The sequence below is a fragment of the Fundulus heteroclitus genome, chromosome 6 (genome assembly GCF_011125445.2).
Source record: "Fundulus heteroclitus isolate FHET01 chromosome 6, MU-UCD_Fhet_4.1, whole genome shotgun sequence".
Lineage (NCBI taxonomy): Eukaryota > Metazoa > Chordata > Actinopteri > Cyprinodontiformes > Fundulidae > Fundulus > Fundulus heteroclitus.
In genome coordinates this window covers 1,470,670-1,494,719 of record NC_046366.1, presented here as the reverse complement: position 1 = coordinate 1,494,719, position 24,050 = coordinate 1,470,670, and the positions used below count along the sequence as shown (strand labels likewise).

General features: G+C 41.6%; 1 protein-coding gene across 1 annotated transcript in view; it reads left to right on the top strand.

Moving 5' to 3' along the window:
- The first annotated feature begins 1,236 nt into the window (after nt 1-1,236).
- The window catches only part of LOC105920838 (proenkephalin-A), a 34,772-nt gene continuing 11,958 nt past the window's right edge, over nt 1,237-24,050 (top strand). The window contains exons 1-2 of the mRNA XM_036137821.1: nt 1,237-1,636; nt 1,980-2,126. Of these exons, the coding sequence (XP_035993714.1) occupies nt 1,983-2,126 (144 nt within the window). The 5' untranslated portion in view covers nt 1,237-1,636; nt 1,980-1,982. The remainder of the gene's footprint in view (nt 1,637-1,979; nt 2,127-24,050) is intronic.

Sequence of the window (24,050 nt, the reverse complement as noted above, 5' to 3'; positions counted from 1 at the left end):
GACTAAAGAAAAAACAGCCAATTTCACTGCAATTTTAAATCAAGTGCACTAATTCGGACACACTAGTAACTCCGCGCGTTTCTTTGAAGACGTAACACAATAGTGGATATCTAACAGTGGTAACAGGTTGACTGTCAACTTTGCACAGACGTGCACAACTTATTTGTTGTTTATCACACCACCCCAACACATTGTCAATATAGAAGACTAAAACACAGTCGTCTTTGTATCAGAACATTGTCCAACAACATTTAAAAAGTTGGTGCCGAATCTTAACAGACCGTGCTAGGAGCACCATGTCATTAAAAGACCGGCAAACTGAGCTGTCTGCCAGAAAAATCAGATGTGACTTGTCACTCTCAGGCATTAGTTACTTCAGAAGCATAATGACAACTACTTGATGCAGCCATGTGGAACGTTCTTCCTCACAAACGATGATAAGTCCGAGGCGGACGATGTCAACTCTGCACCCGAGACAAGTCAACCTCATCAAGGAGAGAGATGTAGCGACCGCAGACTTTAGGAAAGGTCTAGAAGCGCATTTCGTTGATTTTCCACTTCAATCTCAGAGAAGTGCATCTCGTTGATTTGCCACTTCAATCTCAGAGGACTTCAGGCATCATTTGTCAGAAATATCCGCAAATTTCGGAGGTTTTTTTTAATAAATTGCATAGTGTTGTTCTTGCAAATTTCTGACTCAACAATGTCTGAAAATATCCTAGTTTAAATGTTAGAAATATCTGCCTTTAATTATGAAAATCTTTGATTTATTCCCCCACAAATGTACGACCTATGAAGTTGAACGACAGAAATTTTCCGAGTTTTCCCTTGAAAATTTGTGCAATTTATCTCAAAACTTCTGAGTTTTTAGGTAGAGATTTTTGACTTTTCAAAATTAGAAAATTTCCGGGTTTTTTTTTTTTTTTTTGAAAATAGCCTATAAAATTAATCTCCAAATTTCTGAGTTTTTAGGCGGAAATTGACTCTATTTTTTTTTTTTTTTTGGTCTAAAATGGCCCTAATACACCGTCGTAAAAAATACGTCCTCCCTTCATTACATCGGAAAATATTTTTTATCACTAAGCATGTATACAGAGAGAGAGAGAGAGAGAGAGAGAGAGAGTTGTGCTTACAACTGTTTGTGAAGATCATTTTTACAATAGACTTCTAAAGAAAGCACACACACGCAAAACAAAATGAGACGTAGCTGACAGGCAGAAAACTACGTGACAATAAAGTAGACGTGGTGGTGTTGCCGGGGGCTCCGAGGCGGAGGTGATGGGCAGCAACGTCACATACTTCATCTCCTCCCCGCACTTTTATATTCGGTGACGTAAGGCCCGGAAAGTACTTTAAAAAGGATACCGGACACCCCGCTGCTGTAGTGCACCAAGTACAGCTCACTGGTTGTTCGTTTGGGTTGTCTTGGTTCGTTTAGGTTGTCTTCGTCGGGGATAAGTTGGACCTGTCGTACCTCATAAAGCGGCGAAGCGCGTGTCAAAACACCTGAGGGAGAGACAGAACCGCTTCGTTTCTTGTGCAGATTTGTCAAAACACAAACAGGTCTCACGCCTTCTGCTGATCCTTCTTTGGAGAGAAACTATAGAAAAGCCTCGTTGTTTTCCATTCAACAGAGGTAAGAAACAAATACACACATTTTCACTTTTACAGTTACAACTATCAGCTACTACAACTTAACTAGTGTTTATCACATATAATATCAACAAAGACTGATTTGTATTGTATCATAATAATATAACTTAAAATAATTTGACAACATATTGAATCCTGTATTGTAATAAAGAGCTTGTGATTACTGTAAAACAGATGATGATCTAATGGTGGCATTAGAAGTTGATGGTTAGTCGGAACGGTTATTGTAGATCAGGTTATTTTTTTTTCTTTTCTTTCTGAAGTCGTAGCAGAACACTAAGAGTACCACAGTGAGAATCAATCATGTCATTTTCGCCCGTCCTTAGTCAATGGCTGTGACCGCTCAGTGCAGCTGCCTCTGGATGCTGCTGACCTGCACATGTGTTTGGCTGGTGGCTGGATCAGACTGCGGGACGGAGTGTGCACCTTGTGTATACGGTCTGCAAGGACAAAAGTCTGCTTTCTCATCTCTGGTAATGTGATTACACATTCATCTTATATTGTTTGTTCTTTTAAGCCAAATTATGACTAGATATACCGGATAGACAGGTGTCTTGCCTTGTAAATTTTATCACTTACAAACTTCAAACGCGATGGACGCAGCAGTGTTTTTCTACCTCAACAAATATATTAGCAGCTGCATTTTAAAATGTATTAGATTACCATGTTGTCTTTATCACGAAATTCTGGCTGTCCAGATATCACGTCAGTATTTCTGTGTTGAGTTTGTTATTTTCTTGTTTTACCTATCCTTCTCCCCTCTTTTCTGTGGCTTCTTCTATGTCTTCTAGTTTTTTTTAATTAACTTCACAACTGCCTTATTTTATTTTCACATTTGTAGTATATTCATACTTGCTATGTTTGTTTTAGGTATTCTTGACTCATGATACCATGTGTGGTACAAAAAAAAAAAAATCTAATCAGGCCACAGTACATTCTCTATAACAATATTCAGAGGCAGTTGCAGAATTTTATTTCAGTAATTTCTATTTTTATATTTGAACACTTCAATATTTATTTCTCTTTGCTTTTAATCTATTGTTTTAGTCTTCCCTTATATTTGTATAAATATCCTGACTATAGAATACATATATTATCAAGATGTATAAATATATTCAGAATAATGAGGTAATGGATTAGAAATTCTCTGTAAAGCATTCTGCAAAACAACCTATGTTAAAGGGGGTTGTTTAATAGGAAATGATTTATGCGTTTACTATTAAAACAATATCTACTCTGCAAGCTCATTAATTGTAAACACTTGTTGGCAATCTTTTCTAATCATGCCGGCATTCATCTTCATTACTTTCTTTTCAAACTTTTCCATAACAACCATGGTTCTTCAATGTCAGACAGTAGAAATCTTGTTTAAAACATACCTCAAAAAGATTTACATAATTTTGCAGAATATATTCACTGTGTGGCATGTGCAAGTAAAATATTTTACTTTTACGTCCGAAAATCTTACATGTCAGTATGGTCCACTCTGACCAAGTAACAGTTCAATTCTTTTGATTCTGCTGTTCTAATCTACCCCCACCCTCACCCCTTTTCCCAAACACTGATGATGAAAGCATATAATGTCTTTTCAGAGCATAAATCATTTATCAGTATCATATAAATAAAGCCTGACTTATTGTATATAGATCAAAATAAGATGTAAAAATTCTGGCTTCTAATAAATTAGTATTCTTTTAAATATTGAACCAATCTCTAAAAGACTACCAAATTAATGTCAATCTACTTGACATTTTCTGGAAGTTGCTCATTATTTATTTATTTTTTGATAACTTGTCCATGCATGCCCATTTACTACAGGAGAACTTTGCCACGTATGCAAGCCTTGACCAAAAAATTATTATATAGGTGGCCTATAGAATACGATTGAATGGATACAAAGGCTTTGTTAATTTTCCTCATATTTTCTGTATGTTTGCCAGACGAGTGTACTGCTTCATTCTCTCTGTATCTCAGGTACCAGTGTGTCCTCATTCAGTTCAATTTTCCTGTTCATTAATTCAGTTTTCATAAGCCTGCAGCTGTGAAAGCTCAGCAAGAATCCTGTCAGGGCAATCAAACTGTCAAATCCAGTCATACTCTGAGATGTGTTGTCTTGACAATGTGCAGCCGCTGAGGTTTAGTAGTTGCAGTTAATGCTCTGGTTGTAACATGGAGTGTCAGTGTTAAACAACCTTTGTGGTTTGAGACACAGACAGTTTTTTTTTCAGGAAAAATATTTGCTCAATTCATTTTACTACGACAGTTTACTATGATATTTAAAGACTTCATGGGGAACCATGAGTCTCTCATTGATCACTCATATAATTTACTAACTTGTGTCACTTCTTCTCTTTTTTTTTTTTTACACAGTATGATAATTTATTAATGGAGAGAAGAACACGCACGATAATAGGTGCAGTCTTCTCTGTGATTGGGAACTGTTTTTGTTTTGTTTATAAATTAAATAGCATCCAACCAAATTATAGTGTCTGCATTTAATATATGTATGCGCAAATACTATAAAATTGACAAACCATAACACGACTTCCGCTTACGTCATGTCTTAGAGCTGCCTGCTTTTTTCTCAGCTCCGACAGACCCTGACAAAAATAACTGAATCCTGACATAGGCCTATAAATGATAAATGAACACTCGTCAACGTGTGAAAAAAATCAACATTGAACATTGAAGTAAGGACCTGAAAGGAACCAAAGAAGACAACGGAAAGGCCGAGGCTATAGCTACTGATGCTACACAAACCCCAAACAGACCTGTTGGGGACGATAACCCGGATAATGAAGTGCTAGCTGAAATGTGGAAACTCAAAACAAAAAATGGAAAATCTAGAAGAGAGAGAGAGTGATTGAAGCGGAGAAAAGAATAAGGGATGTTGAAGACGGACACACGGAACACAAGAGGATGCTAACATGTCACAGTGTTACATAAGTTTATTTTTACCAAAGTATCTTTATTGAGATTTTCCATTTGAAAATACAATCTTGATCCAGTCTGTTATAGTCCCTACATGACAGCAACATAAAGCTACAAGCTCATTCTATAGCAATTAAAAACTAAATAAGAAGTAGAATAAATATACAAACAGCTTCTCCAAATAACAGGAGTAATTTAGCATTATCAAACTGATTTGATACCACTGTACATGTCTATTCAATATGTCACACTACAGGTTCCAGCTTATCAAGAGTCTAACAAGCCCTCTAAAAAGTCTAAGTTCTTAATAAATTAAATTAATGAAAGGATTCTGAACCTTGTCATAAAGATATTGTTTGGATTTCCTAATATATACTATTTTTTGCAGTGGCAAATTAGATGACATCTGCTTTCACCATTGGGTGGCGTTGAGTCTGTTCACATTCTTCTAAGCCAAAGCTATATACTTTTTTGCAGATAACAAGCTTATATCTATAAAGGTGCATTCTGCTTTACTAAAATTATGCTTCTCAGGGTGAAATTCTAAACTGTCTTTGAGAGATTTTTTTCAATTATAACTCTCACCTGCTTTGAAAATATATTGATTTGTGTGTATTCCCACATGCAGTACGATTCACTTTTACTGTGTTTCTTTATATTGTGCCCCACTTTGGCGAACTTTGCAAAAAGCTCTCTGAGAACCACCTTTCTCTGACCTCACCAAGTTATAAACTGTTCACCAGTCTTTTAGCAGCATTTTCTTTGAGCATCCTGGTGCGCAGCTACTCAATGTCAATGTGCTATGAGGTGGGACACTGATGCATATTTTGATTGACAGCCAACTCAGTTTTTGTCTGTAACTGCAGCTCTGCTTTCTTTAAATGTAAAACATGCTTGTCACATCATTTTTGGACTTTTCAGAATTCAACTCAGTCAAATAGGCAAAATTGATTCAGTTTGTAGGACAGAGGTGAAAAATGCGGCACAGTCCCACCACAAATGGTAACTTGTACAGGTTCTTCTCAAAATATTAGCAAATTTGGATAAAGTTAATTATTTTCCATAATGTAATGATAAAACTTGAACATTCATATATTTTAGATTCATTGCACACTAACTGAAATATTTCAGGTCTTTTATTGTCTTAATACGGATGATTTTGGGATACAGCTCATGAAAACCCAAAATTCCTATCTCACAAAATTAGCACATCATGAAACGGGTCTCTAAATGAGCTATGAACCTAATCATCTTAATCAACAAATTAACTCTAAACACCTGCAAAAGATTCCTGAGACCGTTAAAACTCCCAGCCTGGTTCATCACTCAAAACCCCAATCATGGGTAAGACTGCCGACCTGACTGCTATCCAGAAGGCCATCATTGACACCCTCAAGCAAGAGGCTATGACACAGAAAGATATTTCTGAATGAATAGGCTTTTCCCTGAGTGCTGTATCAAGGGACCTCAGTGGGAAATCTGTGGGAAGGAAAAAGTGTGGCAGAAAACGCTTGTGGAGAAAGATTGTGGAGAAGGGCCGATTCCAGACCTTGGGGGACCTGCGGAAGCAGTGGACTGAGTCTGGAGTAGAGACATCCAGAGCCACCGTGCACAGGCGTGTGCAGGAAACAAGTGCCACATTCCCCAGGTCAAGCCACTTTTGAACCAGAAACAGCGGCAGAGGCGCCTGACCTGGGCTACAGAGAAGCAGCACTGGACTGTCGCTCAGTGGTCCACAGTACTTCTTTCGCAAATTTTGCATGTCATTTGGAAATCAAGGTGCCAGAGTCTGGAGGAAGACTGGGGAGAAGGAAATGCCAAAATGCCAGAAGTCCAGTGTCAAGTACCCACAGTCAGTAATTGTCTGGGGTGCCATGTCAGCTGCTGGTGTTGGTCCACTGTGTTTTATCAAGGGCGGGGTCAATGCAGCTAGCAATCAAGAGATTTAGGAGCACTTCATGCTTCCATCTGCTGAAAAGCTTTATGGAGATGAAGATTTCGTTTTTCAGCACGACCTGGCACCTGCTCACAGTGCCATGGTCAGGGTTACTGACCATGGTATCAATGTGCTCAGTTGGCCTGCCAACTCTCCTGATCTGAACCCCATAGAGAATTTGTGGGATATTGTGAAGAGAAAGTTGAGAGACGCAAGACCCAAAACTCTGCATGAGCTAAAGGCCGCTATCGAAGCATCCTGGGCCTCCATAACACCTCAGCAGTGCCACAGGCTGATTGCCTCCATTCCACGCCGCATTGAAGCAGTCATTTCTGCAAAAGGATTCTAGTGTTGAGTGAAATATAGTGCCTTGTCTCATTAAAAATGTCTTCTTTTTTTGCTTTGTTGTCCCACATCAATGCTTCAAATGATCAAACTAAGTTTATATAGGATAAAGAATCAAGAATCTTTATGGTAATAGAAATTTTTGATGAGACTGAGGCACAGACACATACATATAACATACATACATTACATATAACACATAGACACAACAAGACATATTTTTTCCACAGTTTATTTTTGTAAAATCAGTTGATTGCACTGACCAATCCCTTCCTAAACCTTCATTTTATAGAACTGTGCAGTCTGTATGCATGGATGTCCAGACAGACAAAGTGTGCAAATAGGCATTAACAGTAGTGTGTTGGTAAACATGTAAAAGACTGGACATTTCTCAGCAGGGAAATAGACCTGGCATCTTCTGGAAAGAAGCTGGTTTTGAATATATTAGTTTTTGATTTAATATTTCTGAAGTGTTTACCTGATGGAAATGGGCAAAACAGTACATTGCCCGGTTGGGTTGGATCCGTGGCAATGCATCTGGCCCTTTTCTGGATTTGTACAGCATAAAATGTGTCCAGGTCTTGTTGACGGCATCCCACAATCCCATGTGCTGTTCTGTGCCATGCAGCTCCCCTACTACACTCTTATGCTCAGGCACAATATGCTTTCTACTGTTGCTCTAATAAAGTTTATTAGTAGCAGAGTAGAAAGTCAAGTCTGTTTTAATTTACTGAGGAAGAAGAGCCATTGTTAGGCCTTCTTCTCCATGTGGAAGGTGTTTACAGTCTGGGAAAGGTCAGAAGAGATGTAAATGCCCAGGAACATTATGATGTCCACATGCTCCACCACCTCCCCCACTATGCTGAGAGAAGTATGTTCAGTCTTCCTGGACCTCCTGAAGTCCACTTTGACCTCTGCTAAGATTACGGGTCCATCCCTACTCCATTTCATCACGGCCCGTCTCATCCAGGTTTGAGGATTTGGCAGCAAAGGAAAAAACAATTATCAGAGACCAAACACTTATAGCATACATATATTTATTTCAATTTGGAATTCCAAAGAGGGAGACAGCACTTACAAACTTTATCAGCGACCACACATAGCCTATTTTACCCCGACATGTCTTCCATGCGATTGCAAGTTGTTGTCTCATCGTACAAACCCAAAACATGTCTTTTTAACAACACCTCAAGGACTCCCAAAGGGGTTGGATTCACCCCCCTGCGGACATTCAGTCTCCAGCAGACATGTGCTTTCTGACACTTCAGCCATTAGTTGCAAGTAATGGCCCTAGCCTGTTCCTGAGAGTTAACTAAGATAAAATTAAGAGCCATGAGATAGTTTTGAAAACCGTTAACTATTCTGCAAAACCCCCATATATAACTCCCGTGCTGTTCTGCACCTGGCACCTTACTGGAGCTTGAATTAAGTCATTAGCTGCGTCTCAATTCGCAAGCTGCGTCCTTCAAAGGACCCAGCCTACACAGCCTTAGGAGGACCCAGCCTTTGGAGGATGCTCCGGAGGATCCTCAGCCGTTGGTAAATGGGACAGTCTAGCCTTTGGAGCACTTCCTGGTTGAGACACGACGTCATCACGTCTACCCCAAGCCTGGGAAAAACAGTGCCAGACAAAAATCAACAGGATAAACGACACAATAATGGATATGGAAATTTTTTCTATTATTTTTTATTTATTTACTTGTTATTGGAGGACAGTCGGCTCAGACGGCTTCGGCGGCAGCGAAACCGGCGACAAATTTTTCTCAGGCTGGGAGAGCGCAGTGGAGAGGTAACATTTACCTGCTATTATTTTCACCCACAGGGGCCTGCTAATGATCATAATATACCAGTTATTAAACAAACGCTTGTCAGCAGATTGATGAATATGTTTAAATATAAAATGTTATATTTATGTGTAAGACTTGATATAAGCTTATGTTTATAACTTTAGTAATTTGAATTGAATAGTTAAATGTGTACAAACCCTGTAAATAACTGATTTAAATCACTACTGTCACTATCACTAAAAAAGCGCGCAAAGCACCTCGGGAAATCTTATGGCAGACGAGGCCACTAAGGATGGTAGCGGTGCATCCTCAGAATTCGGGGAAAAGGAGGACGCATTCGAAGGCTGCATTTTAAGCATCCTCAGAATTTTTGGCAAATTGGACAGCCTCCGTGCATCGTTGTGACATAACCGGCCTTAAAATGTGTCCTTCGAAGGACGCAGCCTGCGAATTGAGACGCAGCTATTGTTTTTCAAATAGTCTGCAAACCTCCCCATGCCAAATTACTGTTTTAAAGATTAAAATATGTGCAACTTTAAAAATACACTATTATTATAGAAATGATTATATATTTTCATAACACCTCCTAGGTCTTGTTGCTTCATGATGAAGTTTTTCTGTGGGGTGGTTAGTCATGAATGAAGAGGGTGAAGAGAGCAGGGCAGAGGACACAGCCCTGAGGTGTTTCAGTGTTGAGGAATAGTAGGCAGTGTCCATTGACAGACTAGCCCAAGGTCGAGAGGGCACCAGGAGGGGTCGGAGCAGACCAGAGGGGGGTCGGCGAGAGACTTTGACCTGACTACAGAGAGGGCAGGCAGTGACGAATTCTTTAATGTCCCTTGAGATGGTGGGCCACCAGAACTGGGAATGCACGGTACGGAGAGTCTTGGTTATGCTTGGGTGGCAGTATAGGCAGGAGCAATGACAGAAATCTAAAACCTTGTCCCTTAGAGGGTCCGGAACGAAAAGCTGATCGTTAGGGCAGGCCTCAGGAATCTGCGTACCACCCAAGGAAGCCCATACCTCCCTCTCCAGATCCAACCTTGTGATGGCACACCTGACTGTCTCTGGCAAAATGTATTCATGGGCCTTGGTCAATCCCTCTTCTTCTGCTTCAAACATTCTGGACAAGGCATTAGGTTTGATATTCTTGGAGCCAGGTCTATAAGAATGGGAGAAATTGAATCTGCTAAAAAAGAGAGTCCACCTGGCTTGTCTGGGGTTAAGCCTTTTAGCAATCTTCAGGTACTCCAGTTTCCGATGATCTGTCCACACCAGGAATGGCATCTTGGACCCCTCCAACCAGTGTCTCCACTCCTCCAAGGCGAGTTTAGCTGCCAGCAGCTCCCGGTTGCCCACATCATAGTTCCGTTCTGCACTTGACAATCTCCTGGAGAAGTATGCACAGGGGTAAATTCGGCCATCTTCAGCCTCTTGACTTAAAACAGCCCCAACACCGGAGCTAGAAGCGTCCACTTAAACAATTAATTGTTTCTCCGGGTTGGGGGAAACCAGTACCGGGTTGTGGTGAAGAGGCCTTTGAGCCATGTGAAAGCCTTGTCTGTCTGATCATTCCAGAGGAACCTTGTCTTAGTAGACGTAAAAGCATGTAAGGGGGCAGCCACTTGGCTGTAATTTTGAATTAATCGCCGGTAGAAGGCCAATCATGTCCCAGAGTATGTCTTTAACCAGTCTCTGAAATACAGCCGGCGCATTGGTGAGCCCAAACGGCATAACCAAATACTCATAGTGGCCCGTTGGGCTTTAACAAAAAGCCGTCTTCCATTCATCCCCCTCCTTAATGCGGACCAAATGATAGGCATTATGAAGATCCAACTTGGTAAACACCTTGGCCCCCTGGATCTGATCAAAAGCAGAATTTATGAGGGGTATCGGAGAGCGGTTTTTAACAGAAACCTCATTGAGCCCCCTATAATCAATGCAAGGGCGGAGTGAACCATCCATCTTGCCAACAAAAAAAAAACAGGCTCCTGCCGGAGAGGAGGAAGGCCGAATTATGCCTGCCTGAAGGGACTCAGTGATATATTTTTGCATAGCCTGAGACTCAGAAACGGACAGTGAATAGAGCCGCCCCCTAGGAGGGGTAGTCCCGGGCAATACACCAATAGCACAATCGAAAGGGCGGTGAGGAGGAAGATTCATGGCTTTGGACTTATTAAAAACCTCCTTTAGGTCGTGGTACTCTGGGGGAACCCTTGAAAGATCCGGGTAAACCTCCTCTATCTTACTCTTGACCATAACCTGAGGCTGAGCTGAGCGTAAACAGGTTCTAGAACAAGAGTGGGCCCACCCTGAGATCTCCAGCCTTTGCCAGTCTATTAAGGGGTTGTGTCTGCGGAGCCAAGTAACACCCAGGATAACCAGAACATGAGGGGAATCAATAATCATAATAGTCAGTCTCTCCCGATGATTTCCCCCCACCAATAACTCAACCGGCTCAGTGACGAGGTGGGAGCTGTTCAGCCTATGACCATCCAATGCCAGGATGCTGCGAGAAGAAGAGTCCGGACGAAGTTCAATGTTTAGCTTCCTGCCGAGTCCCTTATCCATAAATTCAGTATCGGCCCCTGACTCAATAAAAACAGAAAGGTTATGGGGTCTTGAAGAGACAGTTAGAGTAGCAGGGAACATGATTTCTGAAGAGGTTGAGAGTTTTGTGCGGCTCAATAGGGTTCTCTCACACTCTACTAAACCTGTCCTTTTAAATGGACAGGAATGAACCTGGTGATGCCTACCCCCACAGTAAAAATAGAGCCCAAAGCGCCTTCTGTGCTCATGTTCTTCCCCCGTGAGACTAGCTCCTTCAAGCTTCATGGTTTCAGGGTCGACCGGACCACGAGAAGGCAGAGGAGCAAGTGAGGCCAGAGGAGCAGCCCAAGGGTGGGCCAAGGAAGCACATTGGTCGCCAAATCCTCCAACTGCTTGAGAGACCTTGGGAAATCCCGGGTGTCATGGTGCAGCTTTGTCTGCTGCAACATGCACATATTCAGGACATTTTTCACCTTCCATTCAGCTCCAGTCTCACAGTTCAGTAATCACATACGCCTGTCAGTCACTAATCTGCCAGCACTCAGCACACCTGTCAGCCTCCCTATTTAAGCTCCCTGCATTCAGTCCTTCCTCTTCGGATCGTTCTGTTGGTTACTGTTACTTGTGCTCACAACTGCTCGTTGCTGCTTACCTCATCCTGTTCCCGTCCAGCCCGAGTTCCCTTCATCTCTGCCTGCCTGCTGTGGTTCTGGTCCTACTCTCACTCCGGTCTTGCAAGTATTCACCCAGTTGTGTTGCTATCCTGCTGTGATTCTGGTCCCAAGTCTCCACTCTGCTCTGCTGCTGGTCTTGCTACCTCCATGCTCCGGCTCCGTCCTGCCTGCCAATTTAGCCATCTACATCCTCTAGCTCCATCCCGGTTCTGCCTCTCTGGTCTCCTGCTTCCACTACTCCTAATCACTCAATAAAACTCACAAACTAAGCTCTGTGCAAGGACCGCGGAACCGGTAGGGCCGGTAGGGCCGCGGCCCTACCTACTTTTGATGATCAAACTAATAAAATAATATATATAAATAACATTAAATTATTCAATAGCTCTTTTTTTTAAATGCACAATAGTCTATGGCAGCAGCATCATTCTCCAATGAGAAAGCGATAAATCATCCCATCTAAAAATGTATAGGGTAGTTCACTGCTATTGTTTTCATCCGCGGTTTTCGCGCATGCGCGACTGGTAGGCAAAAGGCGAACACAATGGCGGACGCAAACAGAGAAACTGCTGCAAACAGAGAAACTGCTCCAGACAGCCGCAGAAGCGGCTGCTGCTGCTGTAGCAGCCGCTTCACCGGCCCGTGTAGCGATCGCCACCTCCCCTCCGCCGCTATTTAAGTAGCACAATGACTAGAGCAGAATTAAGTTGTATTTACCGGAGATGAAGTGTAGACTGCAAATTCTGTTGTAATATGATGGCTCCCCCAGTCCATTGGGAGTGTCTGCCTGCGCTCTTTTCATTGAAAATATCCATTTCTTTCTTCGTCCTTCCTCCTTCGGTAAACGACAGAAACGTACATCCAACGATTTGGAATGCCTCTCTGTGCAACCAGGAGAACAACAAGTCGTAGGCATTGTTTAGATTCCAGAAATAAACAAACTAAAAGCACGCTCTAAATCACCCGTTTTGTCATGTAGTAGACGAGAACAGTACTGTTTGTGGCTACACGCCGGACCTGGACGTAGCGCTGACGTCACGCGTGAACTACCCTATTGGCTGATTGTGTCATGTGATGTAAACAAAATGACCGCTACTTCGTTTGCTTCGTTAGCTTAGCTAGCTTTAAGGCTGTGTCCACTGCAAGTGCTGAGAGGTGTTTCTCGTCCCTCCGTCGTATCAAGACCTATCTGAGATCAACAATGACCCAGAAAAGATTAAATAGCTTTATGTGCGCCCACACACACAGGGATCTTTTGACCACAGTGGATGCTTTGAGGATAGGACTTCATCCAGGAATATTTAGAGCAGGGGTGAGTTTGACTTTTCTTTTTAAAGTATTTTTATTCTGTAAATATTGTGTTAGCTGTAATATAATGATTGTAAGTGGAAATAAATACGGGGCGTGTGTGCTTGAACGTCAGAAAAAAAAGTTAAATAAATGGGTAGTTCACTTTCATCCGGGTTTTTCGCGCATGCGCACCGGACTGATGGGCCCGACCAATTTGAAATGCGTTCCGCGGTCCATGGCTCTGTGTGTGGTTCAGTTCGGGTTCAGTAAACAAATCATGACACCGGGTAGCAAGCTCGTCCTTTATCCGTTCATTAAGACCAGTAACAAAAACACTCACAAGGGAGTGCTCGTTCCAGAGACTTTCTGCAGCTAATAAATGAAAATATATGATATACTCTGCAACGGACCGATCTCCCTGTCTGAAGAGCCCTCTAGTGGACTAAAGGGCTATCTGTTTCTCAAACAAAGGGGCTGCTCTTCCCAGTACGGGGTCAAGCAAATTGACCTACCCTACTGCCATAAAACTCATGTAATGTTTACCTTACCCTGGAGCAGGGAGAGACATACCTTAAGGATATTTTCCTCAACACAAGTTCACGGGAGAAAGCATGATACGAATGGCAAATAGGTGAATTGTTCTGCCACTCGGAGGTGGCCCACAACCTTGTCTTTCCCGCCAACAGGGAAATAATATAAGCTACTTTTGATCGGTCTGTGGGAAAAGCAGAAGGTTAAAGTTCAAAATTAATCTCACATTGCGTAAGAAAAGCCTGACAATGCTCTGGCTCGCCCTTAAAGGACTCGGACGGAGGAAGACGCGGCTCAGAGAGAGCTGACGTCATCGTGCGTGGCGCAGCAGCAGGGACCGGTGTTTGCGGAAGTAACTGGGTCGAAGGAGCCTGACTGTGGAGATGGGTTAATATCTCAGCAACACCAGTCTCCAACTGAGATGGATTTCTTTACGCCAGCCCGCCACTGTTCATCCGGCGATGGGTCAATGTTGTGGCCAGGCCGTACTGTAATATGCAGAGTCTGGACCCAGTAATTCAGCTAGAAAACAGATCAGTGATGGTGAAAACAAGTTTATTTCGAGATGCGGAGTAGCAAGGTGGAGCACCTCAGCTCGGCTGGAAACTCCTGGAGGCAAAGGCGACAGGTTAGTGACCGTACTGGCTTTGGACGTACTGGATGAGATCAGATCTGATCACTAACCTGAGTAGGGTGAGTCATGGCTGGGGACGTCAGTAGCAGCCGAGGAGTCGAACTTCAGTCGGAGCACAACAGAGCAGAGAGAAGCAGACAGTATGTAAGGGGTTATCCTTCAGCAACTTGGTCCAGGGGATTGTTCAGGGTCAGAGCCGAGAGGGCAGAGGTCCGGAATGTTTCCAATGGGTTTTCCAAATCAGTCCAGGTCCAGTCCACGTTTGGTAATGAATTTTCCAGATGAAATCAGAGGTTAGTCAGGTTTACTCACAGACTGGTTGGGGTCCGGTGGGGGGGCAGAACTGTCCAGGATGAACAGGATAGAAATCCAGAGTCCAATGGTTCGGGTCTTCGATCAGGCAGACAGAATCAGACAAGGGGAAGACAGGCTCGGTAACAAGGCAGAAATAGTTCAGGCAACAGACAGGCAAAAACAGGCTTGGCAAACAGAGAGGCTGGAAAGTTCTCACCAACTGGTTTGAGACGGCCTGGCACTGGAGGCTGATTTGGACTGAGCTTATATGCAGGTGAGACCAGGTGGAACCAGTGGAGGCTAATTGCAGTGAGAGAGGAGTAGAGCAGGTGTGCTGAGTTGTGGATCAGCTCCAGTGCCAGGATCGTTACATATGTGGGTTCTCTCCAGGTACTCTGGCTTCCTCCCACAGTCCAAAAACATGACTGTTAGGTTAATTGGCTACTCTAAATCCTCCTTAGGTTTGAGTGTGTGCGTGAAGGGTTGTTTGTCCTGTTTGATTGTCAGCAAAACCTCGGTCTGGTGCTTGGGTGCCATAACAGAACATTACAGTATTCAATCAAAAATGTATTTATTTAGAAGAAATCTTCTACGCTTTATTTTGAGATGAAATATATGCATTGTGCTGTATATGGACACCTAGCTTGTGGCCTCTACCCCATTCATTCTGGCAAATATGCTCAATTGGCTGAAATCAGGGAAACTGTCTTGCAGCTGAGACATCTAAGGTTAGTAATGAAGGAAGAGATGAACCAAGAGAGAGTTGGAGGCAACAGATGAGAGAATTGCAACAGAAGAAATGTCTGTCTTTCTCTCCCCTGACTTTACGTCGTTTATGAAACCGGCAACCGGTGGTTGGGCTGTGGGGAACTGAGGTGTGTTACCGTGGGCAAATTTACCTGCTGACAATCAGAAAATAATTTTTTATTTCTCTGATTAATAACATCTTTATGGAGGGCTCTGTTATTGTTACTCTGTGCCGCTCTACCAGTGCTCTCTCGCTCTCGCTCGCTCTCGCTCGCTCTCGCTCGCTCTCGCTCGCTCTCGCACGCTCTCTTGCTCGTCATCGGACCCAAATCAAATTAAATTTCTTCACGTTTCTATTTTGCGGCGTACATTGTGAGTCAGACTCAGATTTAGAAGCTGCTACGTGAAAATAAAATAAAGTGAGAACACACACACAGGTAGATTATGAGAGTTTGCTCCATGAATCCACCTGGAGGATCCCTGCTTCAGAGACGTTTCAAGTTGTGCAGGTGTGACCAACCCAACTATCTCTGGCTCCAGGATGAGCCACCACTGCACCTGAAAATCCTCAGGATTCTGTTGTGGATGTTGTGTGTAACTTAATTGCAATTTGATTTAAATTATGTTCTAATTTTATTTCCATAACCTTTGTTATGATGGTTGACTTGTAACTGCAACTGCATTTACAAGTGATTTTACAAGTGATTTTAATTATATAATGTCTCTGTTTTAGAATATTGTAAGATTGATACAAGAGGAGAGAGGAAAAAGATAGGAAGACGGAAAGGAGATTGGAGTGGAGGAAAATAGGAACACTGATGGATAGAACAGTTGACAATGTTATGCCAAAAGCTGTTTGAATATGATTATTATTATTATTAATTATAATTTGGTGTTAGCTAGCGAGATCTTCTTCTTGCTCCTCTTTGAGATGACAGCTGGCTTGCACATTTCCCTGTTCTAGCTCTCTGATTCTTTTCTTAGCTAAAACACGCCTCTCAATCTCTCTGTGACTCAGCTTAGTCTCTAGTATTAACCTTCGGTGGTATAACGCAGTGAACTCACCTAGGACATCTTCTACCAATCTATCCTTTGCCCTGCTATGGACCTCATCAACCAACTTCTGAATCCTTTGCTCACAGTCCTCTATGTCAAACTGATTTAGACGATTTTGTTCCTCCGACGTCATTTTAAGTAATGAGCTAATGACACATTGGGCCTCCGTTCCAACGGAGGGTTCTGAGCCTTCAGCTCCTTTGACTGAAGAACTTTTGCTATCCATTCTTTGTCACAGCTATGGATAGCAACACAACAACTGTAGCTTGGCACTACACAACAACACTGTAGCCTAGCTTGGCGTTACAACAAACAACAAAATAATCAACACTGAATTTTAGCTTAGCGCTAAACAACAACGGACACAACACTGTAGTTTAGCTCAACACTAAACAACAACTGCTAACCTGTTACGTAGTTTCACTTAACTGTTAACAGCAACACGTACTATGACTGACACTTTACTGCAGTAAGTGTGTTCAAATGTGTGCGTTTAATCCGGCTGCACAGGGGAAAAGCAACCCTGTGACTTACAACTCCTATGCTTAGGAACTAAGCATAGGAGTTGAATAGCCCTTTTGGCAAGGTGCTGCAATCAAAATGTGCTGGAATATGGATTGTGTTTATTCAATTCAAAAGTTGCTGGTCATTCATCTAGTCTAAAGGAACGCTAATAAAGTAGAATTCACCCACCCAGGACGCCAATTTAATGTTATGCCAGAAGCTGTTTGAATATGATTATTATTATTAATTATAATTTGGTGTTATAATTTTAATAATAGGTTATTCAAACTAAAATAGCAGCTATAACAAAATATGACTCAAATGGTGGCGATTATAAGGCACTAAACTAAATACCACTAATGCATTTATTAATTAGCTGTTATGAACTCATTTATGCTGGAACAAGATTATCCGATCAGCTTCTGACTGATGAGATTTATCCAGCAAGCTATGAGAACCCCAATATAACTGCAATTAGAGTTTAAACCCTTACTCCATATCACCATCCAATAATTGTGTCTCTGTTTTAATGTCAGATGTTAACACGGAAAGTGGTAACTCTATATTCTGAAAGACCATGCAACTGTGAATTGAAATGAACACAAACAATTACTATTCCACAGGTTGTTGCTTTTATTGAACCAAAAGCAATTCCCTGTTACAGTAATTCTCTGATTCGACAACCGTGGAACTCTACTCACTACTAAACCAAACATGCAAAATATATGTGGAAATAAGAGTCAAAAATGGGTTAAAATAAGAGGCAGCAAATCTTAGTTCACTCAGTTGTTTTAACACGACATTCAAGACGTTGGCACTGACGCAGCAGCATTAAAAGACAAACAGCTCATTACAGCTTAGCTATGCTGCGCCTCCCTAAGATGGCGACTATGACGACACGTAACCCTTTATGCATCACCTTGAGTGATACGTAAAGGGGGAGGTCTTAATGACGTAATCAACGCTTACGCTGATGTGGGGTGGCACCCATAGAGGCGGCCCGAATGAGAGATTTAAGAGAAGAGCGCGAACCGAGGTTCACAAAGAGATTGAAGTGATAAGGACAGGAAAGATAGAACGGGGAAAAGATGGAAAAATTGGCTCTCGGCGGAGCCACTTATAAGAACCGCAAATCAACACAGCCAAAATCACTTTCATAATGCATGCACATAAAACAGGAAATATTCAGCAGTTAAAAACACTCCGTCTTGGAGTAAACAAGAATTAAACTAAACTCCTACTTCTGCCCAGGCACACCTAAATCACATTACGGGTGAAAAGAGAAATAAAAACAAAAAAAAAGGGAAAGCCCCGTTACTTGTGTTGTCTCAGGGATGTCCCGGCTCCAAAGCCGTGGATGTCCTGGAGCGCTTCGGCGAGTGCAGGTCCGTCAGGCAGCAAGGAAAGGGGGGGTCCCCAAAGTCTCTCTCTGGGCTGTTGAGACGCTCTGTTCGGTCAAAACGAAAGCGTGGTCCCTTTTACGATCACCGGGAAATAAACGGCTCTCAGTTTTCAATCGAAGTGGGTTAGGTATGGGGTAAAAGCGGTTCCATAATAAACTTGTACATAGAAGGATAGTTGTGTCCATATTAGTCAGAAGTTGTGCATAAAAAACATTTGTAAACTCATAATAATTTAAATCGCATTCAAAAGATACAACATACAGTTTAAATAGTTACAACTTCAATAACTAATAAATACAAATTTCAAGTTTAAATTTGTGCTTTACTCTTTATGAACACAAACAGCAGCGGCTGCTTGAGAATACGGATTTTTTCTTTGAGAATACGAAATCACATCAGTGGTCTGACGTCACGGTTTCCAAGGCTGGTTAATGGAGCACAGAGTGCGAAGATAGGAGCCGCGCATGCGCTCTTCAGACTGACCGTCTCTGAATGCACCGCGGCTGCAGCTTCATTCCAGACAGCGCAGAGCTCACAGTGGTAAGTTAAACACTCCCTTTTCTGCTGCTGCTGTTCTTCAAAAGTACGTTTTCAGGTAGTTTGAAGCGAGAACATTATACTTTTAAGCTTCCCTATGTGGCCTGTTTACAGAGTTAGTGCGTAATTTTAATAAAAAGTCCGACGTTGAGCGTCTGTGCCAACTGGTAGGTTTTTTAAGATTGACAGCCTATTTCCTACTTTTATCTTTAAAAAAAACAACATTGAGGATGGTATTAAACATGTGATCACGTTGAAATTGTGACTATTTATCTGTAAATAATTAAAATGAAAACATAATTTTTATATATTAGTAACAGTAAAGGGAGTAGAGTTAAGCTACTTTGTTGCACCTACTAACCTTCACAGCATTGTTCATTAAGAAAAAGTTATTTCTGTCTGTCCACCTTTACAGCGATTAATCTATAAATGATGTGCAGTTAGTTCAGTTCATTCTTTCAGTGAAATGGTAGAAATACCAGAGAAGGGAAGCCATTTGTTACATTTACTACTATACATTTGACCCTTTCTTTCTTGAGAACTATAATAATCTGCATGTTAAGCATTTATAGTTTTATGGTGTATAAAGGTGAGAATTGAAAAAAACAATTATGGTAACATTTGGCATTTTTTATTTACAGGAAGAAACAGAAACAGAATATGTGAGGATAAACACTTCTGTGCCAATCCTCCAAATATTTTTTAATGAAGGGGACCTGAAACCAGCCTTCAGGCTAAGAAGGGCCACCATCGTCCTCCTCCTTCAGCTGCTGCCCATCCAGGAGGTCCATGGATGGCCACAGGAGATAGAGGTGACCCTCTGCTGGCTGGCCTGCGGTGCATCCTATAGGTAAACAGCTTACCAGTAAGATCTCTTACCTTCTTGTCCTTAAATAGAGCCAACAATGACACACAATTGATACATACATTATATTAATTGGATAGAAGATTAAGACAGATCAGCATATTACCTAAATTACAAGTTAATTTTATATTTGGTACAGGTCTAGTGGAGGCACGCTACAACAGGCATCACGACAAGGCTGATAAACATCACTGAGCGTGCCTTTGGTGATCTGAAGACACTGCGACGTTTCATCTTCTTAAGGGTGCTGGAGGTCTGCCTGACGTTTGCCCCAAAAGTAATCACCGCCTGCTGCATCCTCCACAGTATTTGTATAGCAGCAGGTGACCAGCTAGATGTGGAGGATGAGACGGTGGACCCAGAGGAGGATGACCATCCCGCGGCTGAAGACAGGAAGCTGCTCCAGCTGGCTGCATGTTTAAGTGAACATGACTACACCTGACCTTTTGTAGATCAGTTCTAGTCATGTACACGTGCTGCTTCATTTCATTTTTTTCATTACCTGTAAAAATACATAAAATAATCAGTAAATTAATTTCCATTCCAACTATTTTTAATTGTATGTTTGTAGGTGTTGTCTATTTGTATAAGATGTGAATAGAAGTTATTTCTTTGTTTTAAACCACGATAGTAACTGTTAATTTGTTGAATATGTTACACCTTCATTCTGTTCCAAAGTTAAAACATTTGTCTAAAATAAATATCTGTATTTTTTCATATATTGTTACTATTGTTTTCTTTCCCTCTTTCTTCTCTCGATTCTTCGTGTCCTCACTCAGAGGAAACTCACTTAGATAGGAAAAACATTTATAGAATTTATTTATAGATATATTTATAGATTTTATATTAGGGCTGGACGATATAGAAAAAAGCATATTGATAAAAAAAAATGCATATTGATCGATAGATAATTATCAAAAAGATTTAAAACCTGGCTCTTATAATATTGCTAAATGACTTACTTTTAATATATCACACACAAACACTCAATCCCAATTTAATTCTTATTTAACCAACATTTTTAATTATAGCTGATTTTTTTTTTTTATGAAAAATGACTTAACTTAAGAGACCTGGGTGATGTTATTAAATACTGACAAAGAATAAACTAAAATGACCGGCGCTGTTAGAGAAAAACTTGCAGCCCGGAACTTTATATCACGGATCATGAGTGGAGAGTAATTGTCTGAAGCCAGGTTTTTCAGCTGCAGAAAACAGCAGCAGCATGTCCATCACTATGAAGCACGTTACTGCATGGGTGATGTCCTTACGCCGCCAGGACGCTTTGTCATTTTATCACAAAGAAGGAAGCCCAGTTTAGTTGCTGTACCTGCTTTGTTTTGGAAGAACTTCCATAAGATTCCTAAGAAGATGACGCGCAGCAGCGCGGGGCTGACACAGCTCGCGCTGCTGCGGTAGTGAGCGGCTTACGTGATGAAACAAGTTGGTTGCGTTACCAGACTTTGTTTTTAGCGGTTCCTTGCAAATGTTACAGTTCACTGTGGTTTATTTCAGTCAGGCTGGCGAACAAGTAAAACCCCGTTTTGGGACATTTTCCTCCGCCGCTCCTTGCTGCGACATATTCACGTGCTGTGTGTTGTGGTTTGAGAGGGCGGGGCTTTGTGACGGTGTGCCTGGGTCCGCGATTACGATTGGTCGAGAGGAAGCAGTGACTGTAGCATCAACTAATATAGGCTAAGAGGAAGGAAGAAAAACTGTCTCTAAGACCAACTTTTATCGACCCTTTTTTCCCCTTATTGTGCCACACGTCTTTCGACTGATATATATTGTTATTAAATTATGGTCCAGCTCCATTTTATATGCTGCTGTCATTCTTTGGAGACATTTACAATTTATTCCAGCAATTATTGAGTTAATAAAGCAACACGCGTCAGCTTGATAAACACAAAACAAATAAATCACTCTTTTTTTTTTTAATTACGCACTAACTCTGTAAACAGGCCACGTAGGGAAGCTTAAAAGTATAATGTTCTCGCCTCAAACGATCTGAAAACGTACTTTTGAACAACAGCAGCAGAAAAGGGAGTGTTTAACTTACCACTGTGAGCTCTGCGCTGTCTGGAATGAAGCTGCAGCCGCGGTGCATTCAGAGACGGTCAGTCTGAAGAGCGCATGCGCGGCTCCTATCTTCGCACTCTGTGCTCCATTAACCAGCCTTGGAAACCGTGACGTCAGACCACTGTTGTGAATTCGTATTCTCAAAGAAAAAATCCGTATTCTCAAGCAGCCGCTGCTGTTTGTGTTCATAAAGAGTAAAGCACAAATTTAAACTTGAAATTTGTATTTATTAGTTATTGAAGTTGTAACTATTTAAACTGTATGTTGTATCTTTTGAATGCGATTTAAATTATTATGAGTTTACAAATGTTTTTTATGCACAACTTCTGACTAATATGGACACAACTATCCTTCTATGTACAAGTTTATTATGGAACCGCTTTTACCCCATAGTTAGGAAAAGTACTTTTTAGAGTCGACCTCCTGCATCAGCAGTGCAGGGATGGAGTTGCTTCGGTAAATCTTGGTCCAGCGAGAAGTTCGAGCACGTGGCGCGTGGGGTGGAAACTTATGGAGTGAAACAGCTGTGGTGTCTTCCCAGTCTGGCGGTGTGCCAAAGAAGAACGATTGCCGTGTGGGATTGGAATAAATACCAAATACCGGGCCGTGTTGCATGATGGTAGTTGGTGGCCATTTTGACCACATTGCATCATGGAAAATGCAGTCTGTCACGTCCCGAACTAATGCAGGCTGTCACGTCCTGAACTGGCGTAACAACAAGAAGGGAGAAAAATTTACTTAGAAGAGTATTAATAAAGTTCAAGTGATAAAGCATTGACATGATTTGAGTGATAAACTAACATACTGAGTAATGTAGTGTACAAAGTATGCTATGTAAAACAGTGACTCAGGTTTGAGTTGAGAAGCCCAATGTCTCAGGATATAACCTCTCTCTGAGCCTCTGCACTGAACATTCTGCCACCAGCTGTGGCAGAATGAAGAGGCAATTTAGTGGTATTTTTTTCCTCTTCTCCTCTTATTTTATCCAGACCTCTCAGACCACAATGCCTGATTACCGTAGCTGATGGCTCTTCAGACACAGAAGGCCTTGAAGAAACCAGAGATGATCTCATGTTAGCTGAGTACTGACCGGAGTTAACTCACCTTGTAGGAGCAAACAATATACTTGCTCATCAACTACTACCATACACATACAGATAATGTAGTTATACACACTTTATGTAAGTTTATACATGGTCATGCTGCACTACACACACAATCACTTGCATTCATGTCAAGGGGATTTCCAAGTCTGTTCTTTTTTGAACATGTTTAACATCTTTGTCCATGGCTTTGCAGCCATGGACAAAGGTGGACAATGCTGGACAATGCAGACGACTCTCCCTGTAGCTCTACGCTTCTCCAAGAGTGAATGCTGCTTGTCGGGACTTTGAAGCAATCAACTGGTTCCCTTATATAGGAAAATTTTTGACCAATCTGTATAATACGATTGATTTTAACTTTGTAATGTGCCTCGAGATGACATGTTTCATGAATTGGCGCTATATAAATAAAATTGAATTGACTAAATAATTTGAATTTTCACATCACCACAACCCATTTTCTCATCCCAAACGGGCTGTATGCACAGCTCCACCTCTTCCTGAACTTCATAAATGGTAAATAGACTGAATTTATATATCGCTTTTCCAGTCATGCTGACCACCCAAAGCGAACTTCAGCAGCTACTTTTTTTCCTGTCTTTCATTACTGGACAGACTGATTAATCCAGGTGTGTCTGACCTCAGTAACCAGCCAGACACACCTGGATTAATCAGCTTGTCCAGTAATGAAAGACAGGAAACAAAGGAGCTGCTGAAGCTCAGTAAGTAGTGGAGCTGTGCTTATATTCCATTAGTAGGATAAATTAATCTGCTTCTTTGAGATGCACAGGCTCCTGATGCAGCCAACTTACAATAAGAAACATATATCATCCTTTACATGCAGGCTTGACTGCTATTTGTTTTTGATGTTAACACAGAAAAAAACAATTTCTCATAGGTATGTAGATGTGAACAGAATAAGTACTTGTTGCACTTTTTTGAAAAGGTGGGGAAACTCTGTCTCCACCGACAGCCACAGGCACAGGCTAAATGTTTGTATTTACTGATTTTTCTTTTCCTCGTGTCACCCTCGTGTATAATCTGACCCAATCTGTATAATATGATTGAACTTGATTTTGTAAAGTGCCTTGAGATGACATGTTTCATGATTTGGCGCTATATAAATAAAATTTA